Genomic DNA, 14,011 nt, shown 5'->3' on the forward strand with positions numbered 1-14,011 from the left:
GCCTGTTGGCTGAAATCAAAAGCTATACGCGTTGCGATACACCTCCCAAATGTTGTACCATCTCATTTGATACACTGATTCGTTTGCTGCTGAGATGGGGTAGGTGTATCTGGTAGAGTCATACCATTGCAGTGCTTCGGACAGCACAACGATAACTGCTGTACCATTTGTGGATGCCGTGTTTACTGTAAACACAGCAGATGCCAGAGCAAGCATGAATCAGCTTATGTTCCCATCTCCACTAAGAAAAATATGATCCTTCTGTTTTCTCACACTACCAAATCCTGGCTCAGGAGTCTTTCAACAAGAGTCTTTCAACAAGCCCCATCCCCGAAAAAACGAGTAATCACTGACCTCTTGAGTTTTTTTTCACTGTCAGCAGACATTCACAGTGAGTCTGAGATATCAAAGTAACAGGTAGTCCAATTACAACAGCCATTATGTTCACGGATAGTCACTTGAGTCACTCTCAGCCACTAATAAGAAAACGTTCGGCACAGAAGCTTTTTGCACCATCGCAAAACTGCTCATCTAGCCGTGTTAATGACGTGACTGTTACTCCTGGAGTAGGGATGACTCCCACACACCACTCATCCGTTGGTGCTTATAGGGGCTCTGGATGACCTCATCATCATCATCATCTTCATCAACTGGGTAGATATTCCTGTGGCAAACCACTGAAGTTCCTGTCCCTCAGGGCCTGGTCAACAGTACGTATGTAGGAGTCGATCGTGCCCCTCATGTCAGGAGTGAAGGGTTCCAAGGTGGGCCGCTGGGCCCCTGAACGTTTGAAGTGGCCGTCCTGGTTGCTCTCTGCGCAGATCAGCCTCTCCTCAGTGGTACTGGCGTTGAGGAAGGAGCTGATGAGGCGGAGCTGAGGGAAGAGCGCCCTCTGTAGGTCTTCGTAGTGCACCACCAGCAGACGCCGCCCGAACGTCAGCCAGCTCAGAGCGTGGGACGCCCACCACGGGGCGTAGCTGTCAACAAACTCTGGCCATTCTAAGCAGAGGTGGAGAGAATCAGATATCAGTGTAGGGAGAACGTCTTGACTGCACATTATGTATTTGCAACGTTATATGATAAGTGCATTACACATCATGACACATGAACTCTCCCCTCTCTGTGTGAATCATGACCATTACTTTTCCCACAGTCACTTTAACGCCGGTCTATATTCAAGACCATTGCTTGCTGGTTTGCATTACCTTTGCTCCTCCACTGTGTGTCTGTGGCGTGGCCTAGGTGTCCGGCACACTTGCGGTTGAACTCGGCCATGAGCGAGCGGTAAGGGTTGCGGATCAGCAGGATCGCAGAGTCAAACATTTCGATCTCTCTCTGCCCACTCTCGTGTGTCTTCACGCAGATGCTGCGCCCACCCTTCCAGTAATCCTTCTCCCCTTTAAAACCTGGTTGAGGTTTTTACACAGCACAAAGAGAGAAAGAAACAAAGGGGATAATCTTTCACAAGCCAAAGTATCATAGAACAGTCGTATACGGTAGCTATTATTCACAGTTGCAAACACCTGAGCTGCAGCCTCACCTGTGTTGTATAGCGTGCCGTCAAAGTAGAAGCTGCCAGTGTAATAGCCTGTCACAAGCTCAATCAGGTGACGGACCCAGGTGTTGCCTGCTCCGGGAAAACTGGAGAGAGCCACCAGGGAGCTGGATCTCTGAGGCAGAAATGTCCTCTCTTTGCACCTGGAGTCTAAAAGAGGCGGAGCTGTCAGTGTGTGTCGGGTTGAGCATTGCCCTGCAGTGAGCCATTGATTCCTTAGCCCAAATTACAATTAAGATGTAAGGCTAATGCATTTTTCTTTTTGCAATTCTCAAATAAGATCTTTATTTACTTTCAAATGGGTAATCTGGGACTGCTACATTATTTTGTTTTACTTCTTAATTAATGATATATATAGACATTCATTATGGAAGAATACAATTTAGAAATGGCTCATTTGCAGAGACATACCCCCTCCAGTGGACGGTTTAGCAGACCTAATTAACTTTAATTCTGCTTTTCGACCAGTGTGCATTTCATTTTAATTGGAGAAAGCCCTTTGTAATTTTTTTATGCTGAATAATGATTTACAATTCCATCTTTATTTTCTCATTCATCTGAAATAAAAATATAGATTTCCAATTTTGGCTCATGCAATCCCATTAATATTAACAACATTGAAAATTAACCCGCCGTTCACCGTTGGCCATAACTTTGGCCCAGGACTACTTCAATGCGTGATTTGGGTTGGTAATACTCTATGTTATATGATGTAGCCACCAATGTGTGAATTAAATCTGATATCTGACGACCACTTCACATAGCCTCTCAGAGCACTGCGGGGGAGGGCGGGGGAGGGGCACCTCGGACCCTATGGAGGGAGAACTGAGAAGCGATATTTTCTGCCTAGTTGATGGTTAGGCATTAGAATTATGTGTAGCCATTTGATCAACCCCCTTCTGTTTGAGACAGACCTATGTTAGGCTTTTATTCATTGTTCTATTTCCTAGGAAATATTTCATGAGTCAGAAACGATTACAACCTGGATTCATTTCTCTGACGACGTATACGGAGCAAGACAGTACTTCACATACATGTATCCCTCTCTGACTTCAATCAACTTTTTCAGGCGGGTGACCTCAATTTTGTTTTCGGATTGGTTGATAATTCAGATGGTCGAGGGGTAGAGAGCCATTTCCCGGTCTTATATGAAAGCGAATTTACACTTGAATATCTAACAGACTACTTGTCCCTCAGCTACATTTTGGGCAGCTTTCTGGTCATTTCCCCAACCCCATCCCTCAGCAGTTTACCAAAGAGAGTGGTGGGTGGGTGGGTGGGTGCCGGACGACACTTTGTTATTGTTTGAATTGTCCCTTTAAGCGATATGTTTGACTGCAGTAAAGGTGAATATCAAGGCCGTTATAGTGCCTCACCAAGCACAGGTGTTTGGTACACCTGGTAGTAGTCTTGGTCAAATGGGGATGTGGTTTTAGGACTGCTGGTGTGGTTTGGGCCACTGGTCTCCACACAGGGCTGGCCCTTCACTTGGAGGCTCAGTCTGAAGAGAGATGATGCCGGGGCACAGAAACAATGTGGCCTCCTCAGCACAGCAAAAGGGAGCTCCTGCAAAAAGCCAAAACATCTGAGTTATACATCAAGCAGTGGACAAGCTTCACAGGGAATGATTTGGTGCTCATATCAACTCTGCTGGATTGGATTTCACCCTTGGGTGACATGACGGTGGGGGATTATATAAGATTGAACCACCTCTCCTACCTCATTTCCTAGGTCCTCATTTTTTCCCCAATTACACATCTTTTTCGCAGTAGATGTCCTAGTTCTGATGTTCACTGTCAAAATAGAGTCTCCCACACAGCACGGTAGTATGGAATTGGGTTCTGCTCTACCACAGGGAATGATCTTTCTCGAGGGAGTCAATTCAGGGAGATTCACTCTCACAGACACACTAGAAGAAAACCACCATACGATATACACAAGGAGTGTATCCGTCAAGCGAACGGGCTCGGCTATATGATCACCAGACAGTGTTTTATATTAACACCAGCCGTTTCTGTGAAAAGAGGGACCCTACTGGTGCATCCAGTGTGAAGGACTGATTCTAGACCACATCTATTTCTCATTAGAGGCACATTAAACCTTAAACAGTCACACTGTGTTCCAGGAGCTCTATCACAGTGAGAGAGCATGCCATTTCCATCTCCGGGGGATGGAGACAGCTACTGATCGATGGTAGGAAGAGAGAGGAAGACTGGGATGGCAAAGAGGAAGTAAATGGATCAGTCATTTACACCTGGATGGAGGGAATTCAAACCTTATCTGTGCAGGTCTCTATGCAGGATTGTGATGTTAAGTTTGGCTGTAGGGTGTAGACTGGAAAGGCGTCGGTGGTGTTCTTTGGCATCTTGAAGCAGCCGCTGTAGTGAACATTTCTGACTGAAAGCAGAACAGATGTATGCCGACATCAGTCCATAGCGTATAACCGTAGCTGGATACAGTAGCTAGTTAGTTTCCATATGAGCTGCAATGCAGAGAACGCTGCACATTGTCTACAAGCATATCATACTGACAAGTACCTCTTGGAGGCATTGTTCATTGGCATCTATATTCATCTACTGACCTCAGGTAGGGAATTGCATAGCGGCTATTTCGCTGACATACTGCATGCATATTCAGGCCAGTCTCTATCCAGGCTGAGTTTACTCACATTTCCTCTGCCCTGGGAGCTGCTCCTCCACCTTGTAGATGGAGAGGCGCCCCACACCCCCACAGGGGGTCCCCCGCTCCCCCCTGCAGACCACGCTACAGTCCTCCTCCGGTGTCCGGGGACTGCTGATGCGGTTACCACAGTGACACTCTGCGCCGTACTCCAAACCAGCAAATCGGTAGCCACTGTAACGAGAGGGAGAAGACATTTGAATGCTTTATTCACAGTTCACAGTAAAGCACTACATCAAAGAGACCTCAATATATCAACGGGCATAAAGTTATCACTGAAACAAAAAGCATTGTCCTCGCCACACAGCTAAGCTTCCCATCATAGCTGATGAAGAGCAATATCTACATACACACACACACACACACACACACACACGCATGGATGTACACACACACACACACACACACACACACACACACACACACACACACACACACACACACACACACACACACACAGTGGCATAGACAAAAGCTGTCTTTAACCATAGGCGTAGCCTTGGGCTAACTCACCCCATAGGACAATCCCAGGGCAACATCATCAATTAAGGCTTCAGGAGCCATCCCTTTTGATATTGGCTACCGTTTTTCATGTTTTATACTGTAGGACTGGGTAATGGCTATGTGTGGACTGAGCCCATCTCTGATCCTCTGTACTTAATATCCCAAGGGCAATATGAGTCATTCTACCTCCCTCTATTTATCCCTTCTCCTTGGGAAAGACAGAATCTATTGAAAATGACCTTTCTATATTTCCTTTGAGCTTCACATAAATTGCCATGACTTTTACGTGTGCGTATTGCAATGACTGAAGCTAACAGCATGACTCCCTGTGTGGGTGGAGAAAAGGCTTACAATATCCCTTCGATTGAACATTCTATTCAACATGTGATCTCATGCTATGATCACTACTGGCCATTTAGCAAAATGTTGAAAGCTCAAAAATGACCTACTAGACCACCATACTAGACTGAAGTCCACAATAAGGCCATATACAGTAATTGGGTAATCAAGTCACGTTTAGCTTGTGAACTGTTATGTCATTCGTTGATTCATTTGGTTTGTCATCCGTTTCAATGCTTTCTAACTCACTACTCCTCCCCTTGATATCCAGATCAAGCCTTCTAGAACCTCCGCACCCCCCCCCCCCCCCCCCCCCCCCCCCCATCCTCCGCTGCCATCCAGCCACCTGGCTCCCCACTGAAACACAGGACCTATTCATCCAAATGACACACATTGAATCGTTTACCAAGATAGCATGCTCTCTGTGGTGTCACTTGGGCTCTGCGCTGAGACGAGTGCATTACCTTTCCGAGCAGGTGTCTTGACACAAAGAGCTGGTCATTTTGCGTGTGTCGTACAGCACGGTGCCCCCCAAGGCACGTTCGTTAGCGTCATGCAAGAAGCAACCGATGTAGGTCCCTTTGCCACGTCAAAACAAAAACAGTGAATCAAAAACGGTTTCATTTCAACAAACGACACATGTCGGCCCTGTTACTGAGCCAGTGGTAAAGCCGATATACTGTAGGATCGCAAGTTGAACGACGACCATTTTTGTCGGTTCGTTCTGATCATCTTGCAGAAGGTTACCTTTGTGTCTGGCACTCTTGTGGAGAGGACCTCTCTGCTCCTGAGTGTCAGGGATGAGGCCGTGAAACCAGCGGTGATGCAGGTGTTGCACCCCCAGGTTTCGGGAGGTGGGCCACTGCCGCCCCGCCTTGACGCTCCCTCCTGACACACCCTGGGTGGCAGCCCACCTGGAGCGGGCTCTCATGCCCAGGCCTGGAGCCCTCAGCGCTGTGGGAGGCGCTGGCAGAGTCAGCAGGGGTGGGAGACTGACGAGCCCCGGCTGGGTCACTCTCAGACTGGAACGTTGCAGCAGCAGGATGCTCCCCGCCATTAGGTAGGCGATGCCCAGGAAGAGGAGAAGCATCTGAGCTCTCCGCAGGAAACAATGCAGTCTGTAGAGGGGCCCCGCCATTCCACACCGTCGAGCTCTTCTCCCTCTCTTTCACCCTGGTGAGCCGCCCACTCCACAGAGTAGGATGAGCGATCTACGACCTCATCACGACAGTCAGTTATAGCCACTTTATAACCTTTCCAAGACACGGCCAGTGCAGCTAAAGAACACCCGCTGTCTCAAACTGCCAACGCGCCACTGTTCATCGCCATGCTGCTGCTGCTTCCTGATCTGACCAAAAGGAGAATTGTAATTAGATACCTTCGAGACGCCTCACAGCAGACCAGACTTCACTCTACACAGGAATCTCCAAGGCAACGGTCAGCAAACCCTCTTAAGGAGTTTCTTGGGAAAGCCTGGGGCACAAATAGAAGCAAGTCTGATTCAAAATGGCAGAACGTATTATTCTTTGTATACGACCACTATAAATTCCGGGGAAAGAGAACCAGAGCCTGGGGGGATTGGACCCACAGCTAATGTTGACATATGGGCTGGTGTATTCCTGGTTTGAAAAGCAAGTTATTTCCCATGCTATTTGTTGTTTGCCTTTTTCTTCACATGATCACACACTCTATGTAAACATGTTGTGGTACTAGAACCATTAGTGGCTGCGGGAAGCGGTTATCTCCCAGTTCTATAAATACATGACTCCATTGACCAAATAAGTGCACCGTATTATGTGTTATATGTCCATCTCATTCTGGTCACTTTCCCCCAGTGTAATGTTCCACGCTGGCATGTGACTGGGGTTTGAGACAAACAAACCCATTACATTCACACAGCTTTCTTGTATCACAGTGAAATTCTTACATGTGATAATTATAAAAGTGTCTTAGGGGGATATTTACGGGTGCATCCAATGAAACAAGATTATCATAGCTCACTTGTGAAACATTCTTGAAGTAATATCTTGTTTTAAAAAGATTAATAAATCTGTTCCTTGCTATGAGTAAGAAGAGTCTGGGGAATATTGAGTTGTTAATTGCTGCAGATCTCAAAGCCAGCTCATCCACCTACAGGTTTCACAGCTATGGAAAATAATGAGACGCAGGATACATATCTTCCGGTCCATTTCAGACAAGTTGGCCTTGTGCAATTTAATTCATGCCAGGTAGTGTTCAGCAGTGATGTCCTGTCCGATCCTTAAGATTTGTATATACTGTGTATACTGTATGACACATGCTGTAGTTCGCTTGCTTTCCATCATTGTGTTGAAATGTGCATAACCTGAGTTAACCCATACAGGTGACTTTGGTTCAGAGGTTGTTGGTTTTTTTCACCAGACATTCAAAAGAAATCTGCTCTGCCAGAGCTCTCAATACAGTGCTGTCAATTCACAACAGTTCCATTAGGTTCAGTTCAAGGCTATTCTTTTCTCTTGGTTGTTGGATGTTCAGGATTAAAGATCATCTGCTCTTGAGGATGGAAGCAACAGTTTGCTCGTGTAGCCTACAGTGACACAGAACACAGGATCTTTCTACGATAGTCTTGGAATAGTCAACATCAAACTTTGGTCGATTTCACTGTCATTTATAAGAATGTACTTTTAAAACCCATGCTTACTGTAAAATCATTCACTGTAATTGAATGATGAGCTTTAATTCAATTCGCGGCAACGAGATAATTCGGAATAAACTAATACAAACCAATGCGCACGATAACGCAGAATTCACTCATCTACCACACAGCCTCATCACTGTGATCATATTATATAAATCAGAGAAGGCTTAGGTTAAACCGCTTACCGTGGATGTTGGTGCTATCGGAGCTGCATCTAACCATTGCATCTAACCATGCAGTATCTGGCAATATCATTCTTCTCTCCCACGTACTTCAGATCTAAAACAGCTTTTCGTATCCTAATGCAGTGAAGCAGTGTGCAACGTTACCTAACCGATCTCGCCTCGCTCTCCTCCCTCCCTCTCCGTCTCTCTCCGAAGCAGAGCAGGCTGCAAACGAATAGGCAGAGCGTGGGGGAGAATACTCATTTGCATCGGTGATCCCATCGCGTCAGAGTTCGTCGTCGCTGTGCAGAGGAGAAGTGTCCCCCAGCGGCCACGGTCGCTTAATCCAGTCGATTGTAGAAATTGTGTAGAATGCTGTTTAGCAAACAACACCAACTATTTGACAATTTCTTCGCCATTGTGTGGTCCAGACCATTCTAGACTGCATTCTGACCATTTCAGCCCTAACGTCTGTCCACTGGATCATTGGATATTGAAGACACTGGATCATTGGATATTGAAGACACTGGAGAGTTGGAGACTTGATGTATAGTTTGGATATCCATTACCTGTAATGGCAGTAACACCGCTGCTCACAAGGCGAGATCAGCACCATGGACAGCGACATGTAGTTTACCGCTTATTGCAGTAGAAGTTTACCCTCCTGCAGCACATTGCTACATTTACTTTGCAGTTACAGTACTTTCTCATAAACTAAACAACCACAGCCAGTCGTATGTTAACTAAACAACCACAGCCAGTGGTATGTTAACTAAACAACCACAGCCAGTGGTATGTTAAACTATGTAAGTGCTACTCAGGTGCCTTGGCGGGTTATTGTGGCAGTCAACGTCCCCCTATCAACTTGCTTAGCTGGTAAAATAAGAGTTACATAAATGAAACAAAAGACTTGTATTTGGAGCACCCCTCAAGCTGATTTACTCTTCATGAATTGATAAAGAATATCTAACAGACTAAAAAAGAAACCCATGTCTCCCTTTGCACGAGTAATATTAAGCTTTATGAGGATATTACATATGCATCTAGGGCAACAGTGCAGTGGTTTGAGCAGTACCCCTGTCAAGAGTCAAACAGAATTTTCCATGAGCTGATACACCCATATTCAAGACATATTACTTGTAATGCACATGCAACCCCTCAGTGTTCTGCCAGTCTATTTCTTAGCCTACCTATTAAGAGGAGCCCTCTTTGCAGGCTTCTTGCAGTTTGCATTCTTCTCCTGTGACTGCTGAAGGGGAAGAGCACGGTGGTAAACCTGAGTACAATACCTAAGATGATGTGAGATATTTCTACTACAATAGGTAAAAAATTGATCTTAAGCCAGTGTGAATACTAGTGTCAACAGTCATTTGTACTTGCTGCAAGCATGTATAATAATTTTTGTCTTGTTTTCAAAAGCATTGCAAGAGAGAGACATACGCATACAGATACAGTACACACACACACACACACACACACACACACACACACACACACACACAGTCACACAAGGACACAGGCTCACATGGACACATGGTACACACACAGAGTTGATTTTCTCTTTCTCTCCCCCTCTGAGGGTGTGAGCTAATTGGGCTTTTTGCATTTGGGACACAGGCACATTCTCTTCTCTGTGGATGCTATACATTTGGAAAAAGCATCTCTATCAAATCTTAGTGGAGACATCTGCCTCCCTCCTCCGTTTTTGGACTAATCCTGCCAAAAGCTTTGCCATCCTCTAAAGCTGGGCCTTGTCCAGTCATTCAGGAGGGGAAGCAGCTTGTCCACACAAAAGGGTTTGTTTGAGATTCTAATAGTGTCTCTACCTCTCTCAACTGTATTCACTGTTTCATAAAGGCAGTGTCATTCATATTCAGCCATTAAGTCTCCATAGTTCTGAGGTGACCTGTCCCTTTGATGGGGTGTTATGTGAATCATACAAAACTGGTTTTGCTTCATCCTACTGACTCAAAATGAAAGTCAGAGAGAGACCATTGTAGCCCTCAGGTGGCACAGTGGCTTCATCTCTTCCTCTGATCTGAAGGAGAAAGCAAAATAGGCTCCATCAGTTAAATGAGAAAGCTCACTTAAATCTTGCCGTTTTCGATCGGGCAGCACAGGGACATTGTTTGTGTCATTGTGTGTATCTCCTGGGCAGTGGTCTTGCCAACCATGGCCCTGCTCATGAGTAATCCTATTATTCGCTTGCTCAAGGTCACAAAACAATCAAGAGATTGATTATGAGCAATCCCCCATCTCTGCCTTGAAGGGATAAACTGGATTAAGGCACTCCGATGACTGTAGAGTTAAGGCTTTGAGGATAGCAAACACAATCAGCATGTCTCTACATGTCTTTTCTGGTTCAATCATCCACAAGTAATCACAGTAAGAAATGGAACTCCTCACATTCCAAAGCTGATAGAAAACAGCTTGCGAGATATATGATCCTTGTAATCTGTCTGGCAAGAGAAGTGCATACTTCAGGTTCAGGGTCATTGTGACTCAGGCTTTGGTGGGACTATTGACGTTTATTCTGTGCTTGTTTAGTTCTAATGTCCAATTAGAGACCATCTCGTCTGTAATCTTTGAGTTGATGGAAGATCATATGATGTTCTTATCAAGATGGAGGTACTGCAGTTGATAGTCAAACATTTAAACTTGTGTAGAGCCAAAATAGGATGATCTGAATGGTTGCTGCACCTAGAGACTTCTGCACTTTTAAACAATGAATGCCAATGTATTGACCTTGCATCCCAAGGCAGTGCAATAGAGAGATCTTTGTTCTCGCCATTGTTTGTCCACATTGTAGTACAGTATTTCCAGCCCTGGGCAGAGCACACAGATATGCAAATGTACTATCTAATTATAATACCAGTAAAGGGATTATCTGGATAATCTGAATTCAGCCTGAAGAGGTGGGTACTAGGCCTACTTATTGTGCCATGACACTGAGTGTACTGTTTGGCTTTCCGGGTCATACACCGACCTCTGGGGAGGAATAGTGAAGGGCATGCTTTTTAAGAGGGAGGTTGCATCTCTCTCTCTCTCTCACTCCCCTCCTCTATCCCTATCTCTCTCTCTGTCTCTCTCTCCGGTCCTCGTTCCCTCTCTCTGCTCTTCAGAGCAGGAATGATAGCCCCCAGTGTTTACACTTCACACTGCATGACTTATGCATGAAGAAGATCCTCTCCATTCATCTCTGAGACTCCCGCTGTGTGAGCGGCGTTCTCGGCCGTCTGTATCACTCTCATGCTATGCTTTCTCTTCCCTTTTCATCTTCTCTCATGGCCAGACCAAGAGCCTGGCTTTCACTCAGGCCTCGGAGCCGCTGGGGGAACGGCTCGGCTGAGCGTAATTGAAATGGACAGATGATGGACCAGGCCCCTCATATCTGGCCACTTTCCTCTGTGTGTGTGTGAGCTTGTATGTAGGGGCTTTTACGGTGCCTGTTTGATGCTTCTGACCATCTCTGCTTGAACAATTCCATTGAAACATGGGAGTCTCATTAGAGCTGATGCTTTTAGGTTGGATCAGGTGTGCAAACCTGTCACCTTTTAGCCGTTTTAGCCGTTGTTACCTCAAAGTAGGTCAACAATTTTCATAAATGTTCTTTGTTTTCAGCAAAAAAAACATGTTGTCACCTTTTTGGGTCATCACCAGTTTGCATCCCTGTGTATGTTGGTCTTATTGAAATGTGTTTGTATGAGGGAATTTTGTTGATCTGATATCTTAGTTGAGCAGCCTAAACGAGATATGTTAGCTCAGCTAACAAGCACTAACAATAAATTGTCTGAAAACATCGACAATGACATTTAAAAACTGTCTCCACAAGCCTTCTCAAGATTAGGCGCACTGTATGGATACCAGTGGCGGGCGGTGCATTTCACACCTAGGCCTTCAGTGATGTCCTACCTGAATTATTCCACCTCTTAATACCATCATTATGACGCCATGGCTCTAGAAACTATACATTTAGACAGAAACGCAGTATAACCGGGCGTTGCCATTGTTATTATAGCGGCACCTTGTCTGGGTGTATTCAATTCATTGCATGAAAACGAAAGCGTCAGTTATTTCCCGAACGTTGCGGTCTGTCGATCTCGATAGGAGAACCGTTTCGAGGTTCCATTTAAGGATGGTTATCTTCCTCGTGTTCATACGGTCACGGGGGTGTGTTTTCCATGGTAGCAGCCCGGGAAGTGGTTAGAAGATCGCATTGAAGCCCCACTTACTCACACAACTGAGCCAGGCAACACAACACACATATCTCTATGGACCCCAGGGTCGCTCCGTATGTCTACATCTCTTGCAGAAAACATTAAATGCTTTGTACTCACCAAAACAACTGATTATTTGAACACAAAATCCATCCTCCTTTCTTTCCTCAAGAAGACTTCAATGACTCTGTTGTACAGTTGATCAGTTCCACCAATAAGTCCTTTTACATGGATATCGTCGCTAACGTCGGGGTTCGGCTTGTAGAACAACACCTTCCATCTACACAAATTAGCGAGATCAAGTTTCAGTGTGTTAGCTCCGCCTCCCAATAGTTTGTATCCAATCAAAAGACGTGAAGGGGCTGATCAGGTGCTCCGCCATCCAGAAGGCCCCTTCGTCGGATTTGCTTGGATTTGCTGCCAACTCGAGATCTGACCACGGCACGCCACAGCTCTTTTCTCGCTCACTTTAAATTACAATCTGTACTCGCGCCACTGTTGAATCTGCAGGCGGGCAGATTTCTTGGTACCCTGGCAACACATTATGGCTGAATTTGATTGGATAAAAGCTAAAGGCCAGCCCTCCAAATGTCTGGAAGCAGCGCAACCAAGAGGAAAGCTATGAAATGAAGAGAATAGACTACGGGAATAATTTAATACATATTTGTAGAAAAAAAATATAAAAATTAAATGTATATTCTGATGATGTTTAGGCCAGCAGAGAAGGCCTTGCTGGCCCTGACGGCACACCACTGATGGATACAGCTATTGTTAAACTGTCCTTTCACTGTTTCCTTTGTACCAGTCAGTGGTGGCCAGCGCAGTGCTGTATGTGGTGGTATGCTGGGGGGGCAGCATCAAGGAAGGTGACACCAAGAGGCTGAACAAGCTTATTAGGAAAGCTGGTTCTGTCCTCGGTGTCAAGCTGCACTCTGTGGAGGAGATGGCCAATAGGAGGATGAGGATCAAACTCCTGACCATCATGGACAATCCCTCCCATCCCCTACATGTCACTGTGGCGGAGCAGAAAAGCTCCTTTAGCAACAGACTATTACAACCGCGTTGCCCTAAGGAGACTTTTCTGCCTGCCGCAATAACATTGTACAACTCCTCCTCTGGCTGGCTCAATAGGGGTGATCAGAGTCAGGCTGGGGGATGTTAAATCATACTGAACTGTTCTTCCTGTATATTATATATATAGTTTTAGTTATATATATAATTATTCTATTTTATTTTGTTGTTGTTGTTGTTGTTTGTGATGTGAGCTGCTGTAACGCCTTAATTTCCCCTCGGGGATCAATAAAGTACTTATCTATCTATCTATCTAGATAACAAAGCAATTATTGATTTAATGGTCAGCAGTCGGATTCTCTGCTCTTTCATCAGTTGTAATTGGAAACAACTATAATTGGAAACAATTGGAACACACATTTTGGCTTTGCTTAGAGTCACACAATTGGCTTTCAGATGATTGCAACATTAAAAAAAACTGCCCAATCTATTTGATCAAAAAAATAAAACTAGCTTCCAATTATCATTTGCAATTTATTTAAAGGCCTCAAAAAAGGCCTCATGTACAGTATTTCCATTTTGTTTATACTGTACACAAGATGTTGAGATACAAGTGAGATGAATAAAAATATGCTCATTGTTGGCCTTATTACGATAGAGATTCAGTGAAGTTTTACCAATTTGACTTTATGACGCTCCAGTTGTGTCTTTCACTGCAACTCACCCGAAAAATCAACGTCAGAGTCAGTCCACACTGTTTGTAAATGAGGTGAGAGAACCTGGCCATGTCGTTTGCAGAGGTAATGAGGATGAGGAATTGGAGATCCTCGCACCATATCCATGGTGTCTAATTATGGAATGTGTG

At 45.1% G+C, this 14,011-nt stretch overlaps 1 protein-coding gene across 1 annotated transcript; it reads right to left on the reverse strand.

Moving 5' to 3' along the window:
• Positions 1–646: 646 nt before the first annotated feature.
• On the reverse strand, positions 647–6,215 carry wscd1b (WSC domain containing 1b; the record flags this gene model as incomplete). The annotated part of the gene is made up of 8 exons (XM_080529250.1): positions 647–999; positions 1,206–1,406; positions 1,541–1,705; positions 2,932–3,121; positions 3,831–3,952; positions 4,224–4,408; positions 5,542–5,656; positions 5,825–6,215. The coding sequence occupies 8 exons, from the start codon at positions 6,213–6,215 to the stop codon at positions 647–649; spliced, it is 1,722 nt and encodes a 573-aa protein (XP_080385376.1).
• Between the last annotated feature and the right edge of the window lie 7,796 nt (positions 6,216–14,011).

The sequence above is a fragment of the Nansenia antarctica genome, assembly GCF_963989245.1.
Source record: "Nansenia antarctica genome assembly, chromosome: 4".
Lineage (NCBI taxonomy): Eukaryota > Metazoa > Chordata > Actinopteri > Argentiniformes > Microstomatidae > Nansenia > Nansenia antarctica.